The following is a 17789-nucleotide window of genomic DNA, read 5'->3' as shown; positions in this document are numbered from 1 at the left end:
ATGTGAAAAACACTTCAACATTGTCATTTTTTAGTAAATTTCATTTAAGAACTTTTATATTAAGTTCTTCCATTGTAAACAAAAGTCCTTAAATATTGAAATTGACATAATATGACATGACATAGAAAGAACTTTATATAAAGTTCTCTTCTATTGCTGTTGCTCTAATAATCCCGATTCGACAGTCCCTCCCCGCGGCCGACCATCCATAGTCAACAGCCCCCTTCCCGCAGCCGACTAGTCGACAGCCCCCTTCCCGCAGCCGACCACCCCTCCCTCCACACATGTGAGATCGTCTCACAAAACAAACACCAAGCGATAAGAGCACATCAGTTTGCAATTGCTTATCATCTATATGAGTGCTTTAGTTACAAGATATAAGTTGATGACGACAAATGTTCAATTTTATGGCTTTAATTGTTTGTGGCTCTCGTTATAATGTCTAATAAAAAGGAGGACATCCTTGAAGATGAAGAACAAATCGCAGATTAAGAGAGCATCCTTCTCCACTACCTTACTTCGGTCCGACGTCCCCACAACCACCCTTTAACAACCAAACTTAATCCAAACGGTAGTGGTGAGTGTGGCAGTTGGCAGTGGTGGGAGATGGGTTTAGCAGTGGTAGTTAATGTTAGGGAAGAATTGTGGTAGGAGTAGTTAGGAGGAAATCAATGGGTTACCGGGGGAAGCATGGATGTACAAGTCTTGGAGGGTAAGGGAGGGGATCCCATTCCCTTTGTTTGCATCATCAAACAAACACAAACCAAGGAATCATGTACTCCCTCTTATTCACTATATCCTTTCCCTTTACATTTTGCACAAGGAATAAAAAATTGATTTTGGACCACACAAAACACATTACCCCACATGTAATTTATTTTGGACCACACAAATCAACCCAAAAAAGGAAATAGGGAAGAAAATCTGAATAATCCGAATAAGAAAATAAGAAAGAAAATGGTGAATAAGAATGAGTATGTTAATTTCATTTCCCTTTTTTTTAAACCCTTAACCAGACGCCTCTTAAAAGTAATGATTATTAAGTAATGTAATATTATAAACGATATGAAAAAGTAGAAAATATGTTACAATTTTCCTTAATATTTTCAATTAAATATGTATATTTCAAGCATAAAATATTGATTTTGACTAACTAAATATTAGTTTTAGTTAAATACTCCCTCATATAAGTTATTATAATCACAAAAGAAATGAAAGATAGACAAATAAGGAAAGTAGAAAATCTTTGTGAATTTGCCGTTTTAGAAAACGTGGAAGATGTTAGAGAGTACGAGAGACTATTTTATAAAACGAAACCTAAAAAATTAAATTTGAGAAAAAATTAATATATTTGTATTTATAATTAAAAATATTAAAGATCATATATAAGTTATACTCCCTCCTATTATACATAACCGTCCCATTGTGAAAATGACACAAGAATTAAGAAAGTAAGTTTAGACCTCACAAAAAGGACAATGGGACAGTTATGTGAATAGACGGAAATTGAATTGAATTTGGACCACACAACACTTACCAAAAATAGACAATGGGACAGTTACCCGACTAGACGGAAATGGACAATGGGACGATTATCTGGAATAGGAGGGAGTATTATTTATCTTCAGTTCTAATAATAATTTTTTTAAACAGGTCGCGTGAAGGGGATACTAACTAGTAGTCCCTCCAATACAATTCAAACTACCCATTTATTTTTTAAAGATAACTTTGTTAAATTGTTAACCTAAAATTTAGATATTTATGTTTGTTATAAAAAAAAAAGTTTCGGAAAATTATAATTTCGACAAAAAAAACATACAGTAGTATATAAATTAAGAAATACGTGATTAAAGCGTTGTCTCGTAAACCGTAAAAAGTCAAATGGGTAGTTTGGATTGGATTAGAGGGAGTTTTAACTAATCTCTGCTGTCTCTACCCTTAGTATCATCGTCGCACACCGGAGGTTAATTGGCGATGGATCGCAAACGATCACGCGAAGAGTCGCCGAAATTTAATAAACATATCCTCAAAATTGCGGTTGCGAGAGCTTCTAATTCTGTTGTCAGCATTGTTTCTCATGATGTTCCTGGTTTGTTTCGATCTCTTCTTATCCTAATTAATTCCAATTCCAATTATTATAGTCCAATTCCAATTATTATAGTTTAATCAGAATTCGTAGTTACAATTGGTCTTGCTTAAGACGGATATATCCGTTTTAAAGTTTGATTTTAGGCTAGGCTGCTGTTGCTGCTATTCTGCTAATATGTATGCTCTTGTAACACCGTCTTGCATAACAATTATCTAAAAGCTCCGTATTTTTATGCATGTATTTTTAGCGGAGATGGCTAAAAAGCTCCGTCGATATGTTGAGGTTGTGCCGCCGCCAAAGGAATTCATCTTTTCTGGATCCGGATTCATCATTGAATGCAATACTTGTTCTTCTTCTGATAAACCGAGTACTAGTAGTCCTCGTAGTCGTAGTCGATATTTATGCACAGTTTTAGCTCCTGCTTGTCTATTTAAGCGTCCTGATGATGTTCCCCTTGATACTATTAAGGTCACCTTCCTCCCTTCTGCTCCCTCTTGCTTTTGTGTTCCTTCCGTATTCCAATCATTTGCTCACCTTTGATTTGAAATTAGAAAGGAATTTAAAAGGTAAAAAATGATTTCAGAAAAAGAAACATACTTTTACCAGCTGTTGTTGATTCGCTTTTTTTATTATTATTGTGGTTCGGCAGATTGATGTTTTTGGGTCAACCGGAGTATTATACAAGGCTAAACTGTTGGCTTGTGATTTTCACTATAATCTCGCTCTTATTACCTTCAAATCTACGTCTCTACTTCAAGCCGTCACCTTTAAGGGCATAAATGATATCTTATCTATTGACACAACCCATCAGCTTCAGTCGAGGGAGGTGATGACTTTTCACCTTCAATCTCACTCTAGTTTATTCAAGGTTATTCCTGGAACGGAGATTTTCTCTGTTTGGCGCACTCACAGCCACCATTCCCATCTTTATCCTGGGTGTAGTTTTTTCAGGTATAACAATCTTTTTTTTTTTTTTTTTTTTTTTTTTTTATAAGGCCCAGTCGTTGACCAGTATTGTTTAGGATCATTGCCTCGCTTGTGTGTACAGTGCTTAAAGCTCCTGCCTTTGTTCACAGGTCAAAATCCCCTAAGGGATTTGGATGCAACGAACTCTACAACATAAAGGAGGACATCTATACTATCGTAAGAAATTGCATCTCTGCATACATATCTTAGAAATCCACTAAGACGCTCATGTCAAACTTACTTATCACAAAAGTAGGTCATCGATCTTTGAATGTTTCAACGTATATGTGGATGCATCTAACTAGAATAGTGTTTAAGGTAAGCTAAGATGTGCTGAAGTTTCAAAGTTTTGGTGACTTCTTTGCAACTTTTAGCCTTTCCACTAATTTATGCAGGACTGTTTTACGCTAAATTTTGCCTGGCAGTTTCTGATCTAAAAGATTAAGTTTGTAAAATTAAGAACCTTATGATTTAAATTCATGTACCTCCATGATATATGTTGTTGCTTACTTTACATGTTCTTTCAGCACTGCGATTCCTTCTCTGTTTGTTAGATATGCGTGCACAATGGCACATCATGGCCTTTCCTTTTCTTGTAGGGTTTAGATGGGGGACCAGCCCTCAACACTTTTGGAGAAGTTATTGGAATCATTTTCAATAAATCTTCTTTCTTACCAAGTAATATCATAACAAGATGGTGGAATCATTACAAAAGTTCCAGGTAAGTTCGATTTCGTTTTCATGTGTGTGCTTGGTATGTTACAGTTCCACTTTAATCTAATAATTTGTTGTATCTTGTTGTCCCGTCTTGTTGGTGTTTGAATTGGCAATGAAGATAACTTCCCTATTGTTTACTTGTATTTTTTTGCCACATTTTTCATTTGATTGTAAAGTGTTATGCACATGTATTCCACGATTGTCTTTAAGGTAAGCTTAATAATCTATATTATTATCTTTTCTTAAGGAACCACAGTGATTTTGACGACATTGCTTCCTTGCGTCAATAGTTATTATATAGTTTGAGGCTATTGCTACATTGTCACTAGTGAAGCAAATGGAGCTAAGTGCATTATATTCTTTGATTTTGTAGATAAGATAATCTTCCATTGTTTAGAATGGAGTCATGTGCATTATATTCTTGCTTTAGACGTAGCACACTAATGTAGCTCTACTTCTTTTTATTTTGAAGCAAGTTCTTATTTAATGCAATTCGCAATGCAGTTTTTTTTGTAGGTTGCTTATATTTGACCTCCCCTTACCCTGTCATCTAGGAGGGTAATGTTGTAGATAAGATTAGTAGATTACTTATGATAGCTTGAGACCTTAATCTTCTTGCTCTCTGTCTGTACGTGGGCCCTAATGGTTGTCCCCTCCTTGTCTCTTTTTGTACATTGGGAGTCACTTCTTTGGTGCATATCTCAGGATGGAGGTATGAGCGTGGTGGTGGCCTGGTGGGGCTGTAAGGAGAGTGGAAAACTAACACATCACTGATCTAATGCTTATGAATTTTGTTTCAATAGAAATTTCAAATCACGATGTCTTTTCATCATTCGCATCATCCCATGGATTTAATTGTGAGGTTTTTGGTGTAGGGAATTCCGTCGCCCTTTTCTTGGTGTGGAAGTTCTCAATCTGCCTGATGCCGGTTTAAAATTTCTCTCCCAATTTATTAATAAATTCCCAAACATATCAACTGCTGTAATTGTAACTAAGGTTAGTCATCCACCTTACTGTCGTGCTTATTTATGGTCAGTTTGTTGTGTCATAGACCTTTTATATATGATGAAACTCTTGCATTATTTCCATCCGTGATTTTGTTCCATTTTTTTTTTAGTTTGGGGTGGGCTTGTGGATTTGAATTAAAAATCTGTTCATGTGGCTACTTCACATTTCTACCAACACATGTTGATGGTTTAGCTTTTCGCACATGATTTCCTTAATGTAAAGAAAACAAAAATTGTACCCATTGAGAGTTTGAGACTACTGAGTTACGATTCTTGTTTTGTCATTTATACGTACTCTGTTAAAGACATGATTTAACGTACTACAGTTTTAGACAAAAGGAGGGATATGTGCGAAGACAGCCTAACTTTTCTTTATCTGAGCAGTGGTGCAATCATAATCTTTGAATTGACTAGTAAGTATTTAGTTCGTTAAGATCATTGATGACGGTTAGAGTCTAACCAAATGCGATTAACTAAACACGAAAGTCTACTGCACATGTGCGTCATTGTGATGAGGCTTACTTATCGTATTTTACTCTTTGCATTCTCATGTACAAACTAGAGAAGCTGTGTTTTTTTGTATAGATGTGTCATTGTGATGGACCTTACTTATCTTATTCTATTTGCTCCAGGTTGAGGAAGACTCTCCAGCTTCTTGTTCGGGGATACACACCAATGATGTCATTGTAAAATTAGATGACAAACTAGTGAAGAGTAAATTGCAGGTATTTTAAACTAGTTTCTGGGTTTTTATACGGACCTTACTTATCTTATTCTATTGTAAAATTACACCAACAGATCTTGTCTGCAACCTCAAATCAATTTTGAAGTGGTTTGTTGCTGTGGAGACTACTAATTGATGTTCTTTTGCTTTTTTTTTTTTTTTTTTGTTTTTTTTTGTTTTGTTTTGTTTGTGACAACGGTGAAGAAAATGAATGTTTTACATTGTGGTGGCACATCTCACTAAGACCTATAAACAACAACATAAAACACGAAAGTACTACTAATAACATAATCTAAAATGTTCTTTTGCTGATGAAATGTTATTCCATTAAAGTGATTATACTATCAAATTCCACTATTTAAATTGAACTCGATGTAGAGGAGTAGAGAACTCTGTTACACTGGTCATTCTAATCGTGCTTATGTAATCATATGTTATTTGCATTTGTTACCCATTTGATGAACAGCTTAAGAATTAGTTAATTGTATGTTATTTTTATTTTAGTTTTATGAGACAATATGGGAGAAAGCTGGGAAATCTGTGGAGCTCAATGTTCTTAGAGTAACCGGTGGTGAAGAATTGAATATGAGCATTGCGATTGAAGAGACCAGCCCAGAGAAATTTCATCAGTAAGCTTCTTAATTTATTTTTCCAAGATATTTTGCGATGCGAGTACAAAGCAATACTGTACGAGAGAGTCCTAAGGATGTCACTAGCTGAAATTTAGAACTCCTTATCTTGCATTGTTTCTGCAATTTCAGGTGGCCACATCCTTGTTGGAATGAACTACGGTAGGAGTAAGTGCATTATATTGAGAAATGTTTATGACGAGTACCTTCTACTCTCAAGTTTTAAGGCAGACAAACAAGTCTAGTGTCCAGCCATTTAGCGCCGAGTATCATTCAACTAAGTTATCATCCTGATGTCCAATAGTCCAATATTGTAATATTTAGTTTCTGACCTGTTTAGGGAAATCAAGAACAAGAGACTGAACAACTGAACAACTGAACAACCATATCAAACATGCATATTTATTAGGGTATTGCTCTTTCACATACGAACTTTACTCTTTCACATACATATTTTCATAATGTTTCCAAATACTATCCTTCTTTCTACAAAAAAAGACCCTTAATTTTATCCTTTCTCTTCCTCCTAAAACCTAATTTAATTTCACTCAAATTCTTCAATTATGAAACTTAATTCTCATATCAAACAAGTAAATAGTCTAATTTATCAAAACATTACATTAATTTATGCGACTTGATTTGTGTATTATAAAATCGAAAACCGAAAATTTCCACAAACTTCTTTCGGCTTGTAATTTGGTCATAGCACTTTATTGTTTTGCTTTATACACAAGTCTTCATCTCGAATGAATCAGTGGCTAGGGAATGATATTATTACCAGTTTAATTATCTCAGTCAAATTATCATTATTATCTATTTAATACTTGATCGTTTTCTCTTTTTTTTTAATTAATGAATTATAACATACTACATGGGAGAGCAGGAGTAGAGCGATTCGGGAAAACGGTACGGTCTGGTGACTCTGATGGGTGGGGGCCAGTTGTCGATTAGGGAAAGCGACTGTGGTTGCCGGTGGGTTGTTAGTGGTGGCTAGGTACGGGGATAGAGGCGGTGGCAGCGGGTGGTTGGCTTTATTAATTATTGTGAACATGCAGTACGAAAGATAGGGATGAGAGAAAGTTGAAAAAGTAAAAGAGATAAAATGGTAATTTTTGTATGTGAAAGAGTAAAATGCGTATGTGAAAGAGCAATATCAATTTATTATTTTGCAGATCTTTTGAAGACCCTTGTTCTGAGAGTCCAATGTATCGACTAATTACTATAAACAAACATAACTAGTAGGAGTGTGTCAATACTTGAAGGCAGAAAGCCAGATTCTCATACTACCACTTTGTAACCGCGACGAAATTACATTGATTTATCCAAAAATTACATTATCATGTCTTTTATTATTATATACTGCGTGCTTCGAATCAAAGCATACATCCATAATTTCATACATACTACCGAACTCATTTCAGGAATCAACCTGTTCTCTATGTTGTTCCACATTTGTTTTTGGGTAGAATTTAGTGGTATGATGATTTGTGGTGTCCGAACTCATTTCACGAATCAACCTTTTCGATTCAGCCTCAAATAACGAGCTTTAACACATTTTTCACGATAATCCGAGTTTCGGCGAATGCTGGTTTGTGGCACACCGGCACCCCCAAATGTCTTCCGTTGGTGCTCAAACTTTGCGTAGCCGCTTTATCTGACCCGAGGCACTATCTATGTTATTTCCGGAGTATTTTGTTCCGGGACCCTGAAATCCCGAAAAACCGTGTATTATACACTTCAATTTCAAATTTCGGAAGGTCGTCTTTAGGACCCGTTTCTTTTTCTCCCTGTTTTTCAATCACGCGTCCGAGCTCATTTCAGGAATCAACTTGTTTGATTTCAGCCTCAAATAACAAGCTTTAACACATTTTTCACGATAATCCGAGTTTCGACGAATGCTGGTTTGTGGCACACTGTCACCCCCAAATGTCTTCCGTTGGTGCTCAAACTTTGCGTGACCGCTTTATCTGACCCGAGTAACTTTCTATGTGATTTCCGGAGAATTTTGTTCCGGAATCCCGAAAAACCGTGTATTATACACTTCAATTTCAGCCGTTCGGAAGGTCGTATCGGACCATGTTTCTTTTTCTCCCTATTTCTCAATCACGCGTCCGAGCTCATTTCAAGATTTCAGCCTCAAATAACGATCTTTAACACATTTTTCACGATAATCCGAGTTTCGGCGAATGCTGGTTTGTGGCACGCCGGCACCCCCAAATGTCTTCCGTTGGTGCTCAAACTTTGCGTAGCCGCTTTATCTGACCCGAGGCACTATCTATGTTATTTCCGGAGTATTTTGTTCCGGGACCCTGAAATCCCGAAAAATCGTGTATTATACAATTCAATTTCAGCCGTTCGGAAGGTCGTACCGGATCCCGTTTCTTTTTCTCCCAGTTTTTCAATCACGCGTCCGAGCGCATTTCAGGAATCAACTTGTTCGATTTCAGCCTCAAATAATGAGCTTTAACACATTTTTCACGATAATTCGAGTTTCGACGAATGCTGGTTTGTGGCACACTGGCACCCCCAAATGTCTTCCGTTGGTGCTCAAACTTTGCGTGGCCGCTTTATCTGACCCGAGGAACTTTCTATGTGATTTCCGGAGAATTTTGTTCCGGAACCCCGGAATCCCGAAAAACCGTGTATTATACACTTCAATTTCAGCCGTTAGAAAGGTCAGAGCGGACTCTGTTTCTTTTTCACCCTGTTTTTCAATCACTTGTCCGAGCTCGTTTCAGGAATCAACCAGTTCGATTTCAGGAGTCAACCTGTTCGATTTCAGCCTCAAATAACGAGCTTTAACACATTTTTCACGATAATCCGAGTTTCGCCGAATGCTAGTTTGTGGCACACCGGCACCCCCAAATGTCTTCCGTTGGTGCTCAAACTTTGCGTGGCCGCTTTATCTGACCCGAGGCACTTTTTATGTTATTTCCGGAGAATTTTGTTACGGGACCCCGTAATCCCGAAAAACCGTGTATTATAGACTTCAATTTCAGCCGTTCGAAAGGTCGTACCGGACCCTGTTTCTTTTTCTCTCTGTTTTTCAATCACGCGTTCGAGCTCATTTCAGGAATCAACCTGTTCGATTTCAGCCTCAAATAACGAGCTTTAACACATTTTTCACGATAATCCGAGTTTCGGCGAATGCTGGTTTGTGGCACGCGCCTCACCCCCAAATGTCTTCCGTTGGTGCTCAAACTTTGCGTGGCCGCTTTATCTGACCTGAGGCACTTTTCTATGTTATTTCCGGAGAATTTTGTTAAGGGACCCCGGAATCCCCAAAAACCGTGTATTATACACTTCAATTTCAGCCGTTCGGAAGGTCGTACCGGACCCTGTTTATTTTTCTCCCTGTTTTTCAATCACGCGTTCGAGCTCATTTCAGAATCAACCTGTTCGATTTCAGAATCAACTGTTTCGATTTCAAATTTCGAATAACGAGCTTTAACACATTTTTCACGATAATCCGAGTTTCGGCGAATGCTGGTTTGTGGCACACTGGCACCCCCAAATGTTTTTCGTTGGTGCTCAAACTTTGCGTGGCCGCTTTATCTGACCCGAGTAACTTTCTATGTGATTTTCGGTGAATTTTGATCCGGGACCCCGGAATCCTGAAAAACCGTATATTATACACTTAAATTTAAGCCGTTCGGAAGGTCGTACCGGACCCTGTTTTTTTTCCCCCGGTTTTTCAATCACGCATCCGAGCTCATTTCAGAATCAATCTGTTCGATTCCAGGAATCAACCTGTTCGATTTCAGCCTCAAATAACGAGCTTTAACACATTTTTCACGATAATCCGAGTTTCGGCGAATGCTGGTTTGTGGCACACCGGCACCCCCAAATGTCTTCCCTTGGTGCTCAAACTTTGCGTGGCCGCTTTATCTGACCCGAGGAACTTTCTATGTGATTTCCGAAGAATTTTGTTCCGGGTCCCCGGAATCCCGAAAAACCGTGTATTATATACACTTCAATTTCAGCCGTTCGGAAGGTCGTACCGGACCCCGTTTCTTTTTCTCCCTGTTTTTCAATCACTTGTCCGAGCTCATTTCTGGAATCAACCAGTTCGATTTCAGGAGTCAACCTGTTCGATTTCAGCCTCAAATAACGAGATTTAACACATTTTCACGATAATTCGAGTTTCGGCGAATGCTGGTTTGTGGCACACCGGCACCCCCAAATGTCTTCCGTTGGTGCTCAAACTTTGCGTGGCCGCTTTATCTAACCCGAGGCACTTTCTATGTTATTTCCGGAGAATTTTGTTACGGGACCCCGTAATCCCGAAAAACCGTGTATTATACACTTCAATTTCAGCCGTTCGGAAGGTCGTACCGGACCCTGTTTCTTTTTCTCTCTGTTTTGCAATCACGCCTTCGAGCTCATTTCAGGAATCAACCTGTTCGATTTCAGCCTCAAATAACGAGTTTTAACACATTTTTCACGATAATCCGAGTTTCGGCGAATGCTGGTTTGTGGCACGCGCCTCACCCCCAAATGTCTTCCGTTGGTGCTCAAAATTTGCGTGGCCGCTTTATCTGACCCGAGGCACTTTTCTATGTTATTTCTGGAGAATTTTGTTAAGGGACCCCGGAATCCCGAAAAACCGTGTATTATACACTTCAATTTCAAATAGTTCGGAAGGTCGTGCAGGACCACATTTATTTTTCTCCCTGTTTTTCAATCACGCGTTCGAGCTCATTTCAGGAATCAACCTGTTCGATTTCAGTAATCAACCTGTTCGATTTCAGCCTCGAATAACGAGCTTTAACACATTTTTCACGATAATCCGAATTTCGGCGAATGCTGGTTTGTGGCACACTGGCACCCCCAAATGTTTTCCGTTGGTGCTCAAACTTTGCGTGGCCGCTTTATCTGACCCGAGGAACTTTCTATGTGATTTTCGGAGAATTTTGATCCGGGACCCTGGAATCCCGAAAAACCGTATATTATACACTTAAATTTAAGCCGTTCGGAAGGTCGTAACGGACCCTGTTTTTTTTTCTCCCTGTTTTTCAATCACGCATCCGAGCTCATTTCAGGAATCAACCTGTTCGATTCCAGGAATCAACCTGTTCGATTTCAGCCTCAAATAACGAGCTTTAACACATTTTTCACGATAATCCGAGTTTCGGCGAATGCTGGTTTGTGGCGCACCGGCACCCCCAAATGTCTTCCCTTGGTGCTCAAACTTTGCATGGCCTCAAACTTTGCATATACACTTCAATTTCAGCCGTTCGGAAGGTTGTTCCGGACCCCGTTTCTTTTTCTCCATGTTTTTCAATCACGTGTCCGAGCTCATTTTAGGAATCAACTTGTTCGATTTCAGCCTCAAATAACGAGTTTTAACACATTTTTCACGATAATCCGAGTTTCGACGAATGCTGGTTTATGGCACACTGGCACCCCCAAATGTCTTCCGTTGGTGCTCAAACATTGCGTGGCCGCTTTATCTGAACCGAGGCACTTTCTATGTGATTTCCGGAGAATTTTGTTCCGGGACCTGGAATCCCGAAAAACCGTGTATTATACACTTCAATTTTAGCCGTTCGGAAGGTCGTATCGGACCCTATTTCTTTTTCTCCCTGTTTTTTAATCACTTGTCCGAGCTCATTTCAGGAATCAACCAGTTCGATTTCAGGAGTCAACCTATTCTATTTCAGCCTCAAATAATGAGCTTTAACACATTTTTCACGATAATACGAGTTTCGGCGAATGCTGGTTTGTGGCACACCGGCACCCCCAAATGTCTTCCGTTGGTACTCAAACTTCGCGTGGCCGCTTTATCTGACCCGAGGCACTTTCTATGTTATTTACGGAGAATTTTGTTACGGGACCCCGTAATCCCGAAAAACCGTGTATTATACACTTCAATTTCAGCCGTTCAGAAGGTCGTACCGGACCCTGTTTCTTTTTCTTCCTGTTTTTCAATCACGCGTTCGAGCTCATTTCAGGAATCAACCTGTTCGATTTCAGGAATCAACCTGTTTGATTTCAGCCTCGAATAACGAGCTTTAACACATTTTTCACGATAATCCGAGTTTCGGCGAATGCTGGTTTGTGGCACACCGGCACCCCCAAATGTCTTCCCTTGGTGCTCAAACTTTGCGTGGTCGCTTTATCTGACCCGGGGAACTTTCTATGTAATTTCTGGAGAATTTTGTTCCAGGTCCCCGGAATCCCGAAAAACCGTGTAATATACACTTCAATTTCAGCCGTTCGGAAGGTCGTACCGGACCCCGTTTCTTCTTCTCCCTGTTTTTTAATCACTTGTCCGAGCTCATTTCTGGAATCAACCAGTTCGATTTCGAGTCAACTGTTCGATTTCACCTCAAATAACGAGATTTAACACATTTTCACGATAATTCGAGTTTCGGCGAATGCTGGTTTGTGGCACACCGGCACCCCCAAATGTCTTCCGTTGGTGCTAAAACTTTGCGTGACCGCTTTATTTGACCCGAGGCACTTTCTATGTTATTTCCGGGGAATTTTGTTCCGGGACCCCGGAATTCTGAAAAATCGTGTATTATACACTTCTATTTCACCGTTCTCGAAGGTCGTCTCGGACCACATTTTATTTTTCTCCTGTTTTTCAATCACGCGTTCAAGCTCATTTCAGGAATCAACCTGTTCGATTTCAGCCTCAAATAACGAGCTTTAACACATTTTTCACGATAATCCGAGTTTCGGCGAATGCTGGTTGCTGGCACACCGGCACCCCGAAATGTCTTCCGTTGGTGCTCAAACTTTGCGTAGCCGCTTTATCTGACCCGCCACTTTCTATGTTATTTCCAGAGAATTTTGTTCCGGGACCCTGAAATCCCGAACAACCGTGTATTATACACTTCAATTTCAGCCGTTCAGAAGGTCGTTCCGGACCCCGTTTTTTTTTTCTCCCTGATTTTCAATCACGCGTCCGAGCTCATTTCAGGAATCAACTTGTTCGATTTCAGCCTCAAATAACGAGTTTTAACACATTTTTCACGATAATCCGAGTTTCGGCGAATGCTGGTTTGTGGCACACTGGCACCCCCAAATGTCTTCCGTTGGTGCTGCTCAAACTTTGCGTGGCCGATTTATCTGAACCGAGGCACTTTCTATGTTATTTCCGGAGAATTTTGTTACGGGACCCCGGTATTCCGAAAAACCGTGTATTATACACTTCAATTTCAGTCGTTCGGAAGGTCGTACCGGACCCTGTTTATTTTTCTCCTTGTTTTTCAATCACGCGTTCGAGCTCATTTCAGGAATCAACCTGTTCGATTTCAGAAATCAACCTGTTCGATTTCAGCCTCAAATAACGAGCTTTAACACATTTTTCACTATAATCCGAGTTTCGGCGAATGCTGGTTGCTGGCACATCGGCACCCCGAAATGTCTTCCGTTGGTGCTCAAACTTTGCGTAGCCGCTTTATCTGACCCGCCACTTTCTATGTTATTTCCAGAGAATTTTGTTCCGGGACCCTGAAATCCCGAAAAACCGTGTATTATACACTTCAATTTCAGCCGTTCGGAAGGTCGTTCCGGACCCCGTTTCTTTTTCTCCCTTTTTTTCAATCACGCGTCCGAGCTCATTTCAGGAATCAACCTATTCTATTTCAGCCTCAAATAATGAGCTTTAACACTCATTTTTCACGATAATACCAGTTTCGGCGAATGCTGGTTTGTGGCACACCGGCACCCCCAAATGTCTTCCGTTGGTGCTCAAACTTTGCGTGACCGCTTTATCTGACCCGAGGCACTTTCTATGTGATTTCAGGAGAATTTTGTTACGGGACCCTGGAATCCCCAAAAACCGTGTATTATACACTTTAATTTCAGCCGTTCGGAAGGTCGTACCGGACCCTGTTTCTTTTTCTCCCTGTTTTTCAATCACGCGTTCGAGCTCATTTCAGGAATCAACCTGTTCAATTTCAAGAATCAACCTGTTCGATTTCAGCCTCAAATAACGAGCTTTAACACATTTTTCACGATAATCCGAGTTTCGGCGAATAATGGTTTGTGGCACGCGCCTCACCCCGAAATGTCTTCCGTTGGTGCTCAAACTTTGCGTGGCCGCTTTATCTGACCCGAGGCACTTTTCTATGTTATTTCCGGAGAATTTTGTTAAGGGACCCCGGAATCCCGAAAAACCGTGTATTATACACTTCAATTTTAGCCGTTCGGATGGTCGTACTGGACCCTGTTTCTTTTTCTCCCTGTTTTTCAATCACGCGTTCGAGCTCATTTCAGGAATCAACCTGTTCGATTTCAGGAATCAACCTGTTCGATTTCAGCCTCGAATAACGAGCTTTAACACATTTTTTACGATAATCCGAGTTTCGGCGAATGCTGGTTTGTGGCACACTGGCACCCCCAAATGTTTTCTGTTGGTGCTCAAACTTTGCGTGGCCGCTTTATCTGACCCGAGGAACTTTCTATGTGATTTTCAGAGAATTTTGATCCGGGACCCCGGAATCCCGAAAAACCGTATATTATACACTTAAATTTCAGCCGTTCGGAAGGTCGTACCGGACCCTGTTTTTTTTTTCTCCCTGTTTTTCAATCACGCGTCCGAGCTCATTTCAGGAATCAACCTGTTCAATTCCAGGAATCAACCTGTTCGATTTCAGCCTCAAATAACGAGCTTTAACATATTTTTCAAGATAATCCGAGTTTCGGCGAATGCTGGTTTGTGGCACACCGGCACCCCCAAATGTCTTCCCTTGGTGCTCAAAATTTGCGTGGTCGCTTTATCTGACCCGAGGAACTTTCTATGTGATTTCCGGAAAATTTTGTTCCGGGACCCCGGAATCCCGAAAAACCGTGTATTATACACTTCAATTTCAGCCGTTCGGAAGGTCGTACCGGACCCTGTTTCCTTTTCTCCCTATTTTTCAATCACACGTCCGAGCTCATTTCAGGAATCAACCTATTCTATTTCAGCCTCAAATAATGAGCTTTAACACACATTTTTCACGATAATCCCAGTTTCGGCGAATGCTGGTTTGTGGCACACCGGCACCCCCAAATGTCTTCCGTTGGTGCTCAAACTTTGCGTGACCGCTTTATCTGACCCGAGGCACTTTCTATGTGATTTCAGGAGAATTTTGTTACGGGAACCCGGAATCCCGAAAAACCGTGTATTATACACTTCAATTTTAGCCGTTCGGAAGGTCGTACCAGACCCTGTTTCTTTTTCTTCCTGTTTTTCAATCACGCGTTCGAGCTCATTTCAAGAATCAAGCTGTTCGATTTCAGGAATCAACCTGTTCGATTTCAGCCTCAAATAACGGGCTTTAACACATTTTTCACGATAATCCGAGGTTCGGCGAATGCTGGTTTGTGGCACACCGGCACCCCCAAATGTCTTCCGTTGGTGCTCAAAGTTTGTGTGGCCGCTTTATCTGACCCGCGGCACTTTCTATGTTATTTTCGGAGAATTTTGTTACGGGACCACGGAATCCCAAAAAATCGTTTATTATACACTTCAATTTTAGCCGTTCGGAAGGTCGTACCGGACCCTCTTTCTTTTTCTCCCTGTTTTTCAATCACGCGTTCGAGCTCATTTCAGGAATCAACCTGTTCGATTTCAGCCTCAAATAACGAGCTTTAACACATTTTTTACGATAATTCGAGTTTCGGCGAATTCTGGTTTGTAGCACACCGGCACCCCCAAATGTCTTCCGTTGGTGCTCAAACTTTGCGTAGCCGCTTTATCTGACTCGGGGCACTTTTTATGTTATTTCCAGAGAATTTTGTTCCGGGACCCTGAAATCCCGAAAAACCGTGTATTATACACTTCAATTTAAGCCGTTCGGAAGGTCGTTCCGGACCCCATTTCTTTTTCTCCCTGTTTTTCAATCACGCGTCCGAGCTCATTTCAGGAATCAACTTGTTCGATTTCAGCCTCAAATACCGAGCTTTAACACATTTTTCACGATAATCCGAGTTTCGACGAATGCTGGTTTGTGGCACACTGGCACCCCCAAATGTCTTCCGTTGGTGCTCAAACTTTGCGTGGCCGCTTTATCTGAACTGAGGCACTTTCTATGTGATTTCCGCAGAATTTTGTTCCGGGACCCCGGAATCCCGAAAAACCGTGTATTATACACTTCAATTTCAGCCGTTCGGAAGGTCGTACCTGACCCTGTTTCTTTTTCTCCCTATTTTTCAATCACTCGTCCGAGCTCATTTCAGGAATCAACCTGTTCGATTTCAGGAATCAACTTGTTCGATTTCAGCCTCAAATAACGAGCTTTAACACATTTTTCACGATAATCCGAGTTTCGGCGAATGCTGGTTTGTGGCACACCGGCACCCCCAAATGTCTTCCGTTGGTGCTCAAACTTTGCATGGCCGCTTTATCTGACCCGAGGAACTTTCTATGTGATCTCCGGAGAATTTTGTTCTGGGACCCTGAAATCCCGAAAACCGTGTATTATATACACTTCAATTTCAGCCGTTCAGAAGGTTGTTCCGGACCCAGTTTCTTTTTGTCCCTGTTTTTCAATCACGCGTCCGAGCTCATTTCAGGAATCAACTTGTTCGATTTCAGCCTCAAATAACGAGCTTTAACGCATTTTTCACGATAATCCGAGTTTCGACGAATGCTGGTTTATGGCACACTGGCACCCCCAAATGTCTTCCGTTGGTGCTCAAACTTTGCGTGGCCGCTTTATCTGAACCGATGCACTTTCTATGTGATTTCCGGAGAATTTTGTTCCGGGACCCCGGAATCCCGAAAAACCGTGTATTATACACTTCAATTTCAGCCGTTCGGAAGGTCGTACCGGACCCTGTTTCTTTTTCTCTCTGTTTTTTAATCACTTGTCCGAGCTCATTTCAGGAATCAACCAGTTCGATTTCAGGAGTCAACCTATTCTATTTCAGCCTCAAATAATGAGCTTTAACACATTTTTCACGATAATCCGAGTTTCGGCGAATGCTGGTTTGTGGCACACCGGCACCCCCAAATGTCTTCCGTTGGTGCTCAAACTTTGCGTGGCCGCTTTATCTGACCCGAGGCACTTTCTATGTTATTTACGGAGAATTTTATTACGGGACCCCGTAATCCCGAAAAACCGTGTATTATACACTTCAATTTCAGCCGTTCGAAAGGTCATACCGGACCCTGTTTCTTTTTCTCCCTGTTTTTCAATCACGCGTTCGAGATCATTTCAGGAATCAACCTGTTCGATTTCAGGAATCAACCTGTTCGATTTCAGCCTCAAATAACGAGCTTTAACACATTTTTCACGATAATCCGAGTTTCGGCGAATGCTGGTTTGTGGCACGCGCCTCACCCCGAAATGTCTTCCGTTGGTGCTCAAACTTTGCGTGGCCGCTTTAGCTGACCCGAGGCACTTTTTTATGTTATTTCCGGAGAATTTTGTTAAGGGACCCCGGAATCCCGAAAAACCGTGTATTATACACTTCAATTTTAGCCGTTCGGAAGGTCGTACCGGACCCTGTTTCTTTTTCTCCCTGTTTTTCAATCACGCGTTCGAGCTCATTTCAGGAATAAACCTGTTCGATTTCAGGAATCAACATGTTCGATTTCAGCCTCGAATAACGAGTTTTAACACATTTTTCACGATATTCCGAGTTTCGGCGAATGCTGGTTTGTGGCACACTGGCACCCCCAAATGTTTTCCGTTGGTGCTCGAAATTTGCGT

The 17789-nt window shown here is 40.7% G+C and overlaps 1 protein-coding gene across 2 annotated transcripts in view; it reads left to right on the top strand.

The window, feature by feature from the left end:
- The window catches only part of LOC141612504 (uncharacterized), a 167684-nt gene extending 161124 nt beyond the window's left edge, over positions 1 to 6560 (top strand). The window contains exons 2-10 of one of the 2 annotated variants that reach the window (XM_074431302.1): positions 1838 to 2089; positions 2337 to 2557; positions 2739 to 3040; positions 3166 to 3232; positions 3655 to 3776; positions 4648 to 4768; positions 5412 to 5504; positions 6008 to 6132; positions 6265 to 6560. In XM_074431302.1, coding sequence (XP_074287403.1) covers positions 1975 to 2089; positions 2337 to 2557; positions 2739 to 3040; positions 3166 to 3232; positions 3655 to 3776; positions 4648 to 4768; positions 5412 to 5504; positions 6008 to 6132; positions 6265 to 6298 — 1200 coding nt within the window. In that variant the 5' untranslated portion in view covers positions 1838 to 1974 and the 3' untranslated portion in view covers positions 6299 to 6560. Of the gene's footprint in view, positions 1 to 1788; positions 2090 to 2336; positions 2558 to 2738; positions 3041 to 3165; positions 3233 to 3654; positions 3777 to 4647; positions 4769 to 5411; positions 5505 to 6007; positions 6133 to 6264 lie in introns of those variants that run through there. The other variant, XM_074431301.1, reaches the window with a different exon arrangement.
- Positions 6561 to 17789: the final 11229 nt, after the last annotated feature.

Source organism: Silene latifolia, chromosome 11, assembly GCF_048544455.1.
Source record: "Silene latifolia isolate original U9 population chromosome 11, ASM4854445v1, whole genome shotgun sequence".
In the NCBI taxonomy this organism is placed as follows: Eukaryota; Viridiplantae; Streptophyta; class Magnoliopsida; order Caryophyllales; family Caryophyllaceae; genus Silene; species Silene latifolia.
Note: the sequence above shows the minus strand (reverse complement) of the source record. Positions and strands in the feature narration are given on the sequence as shown.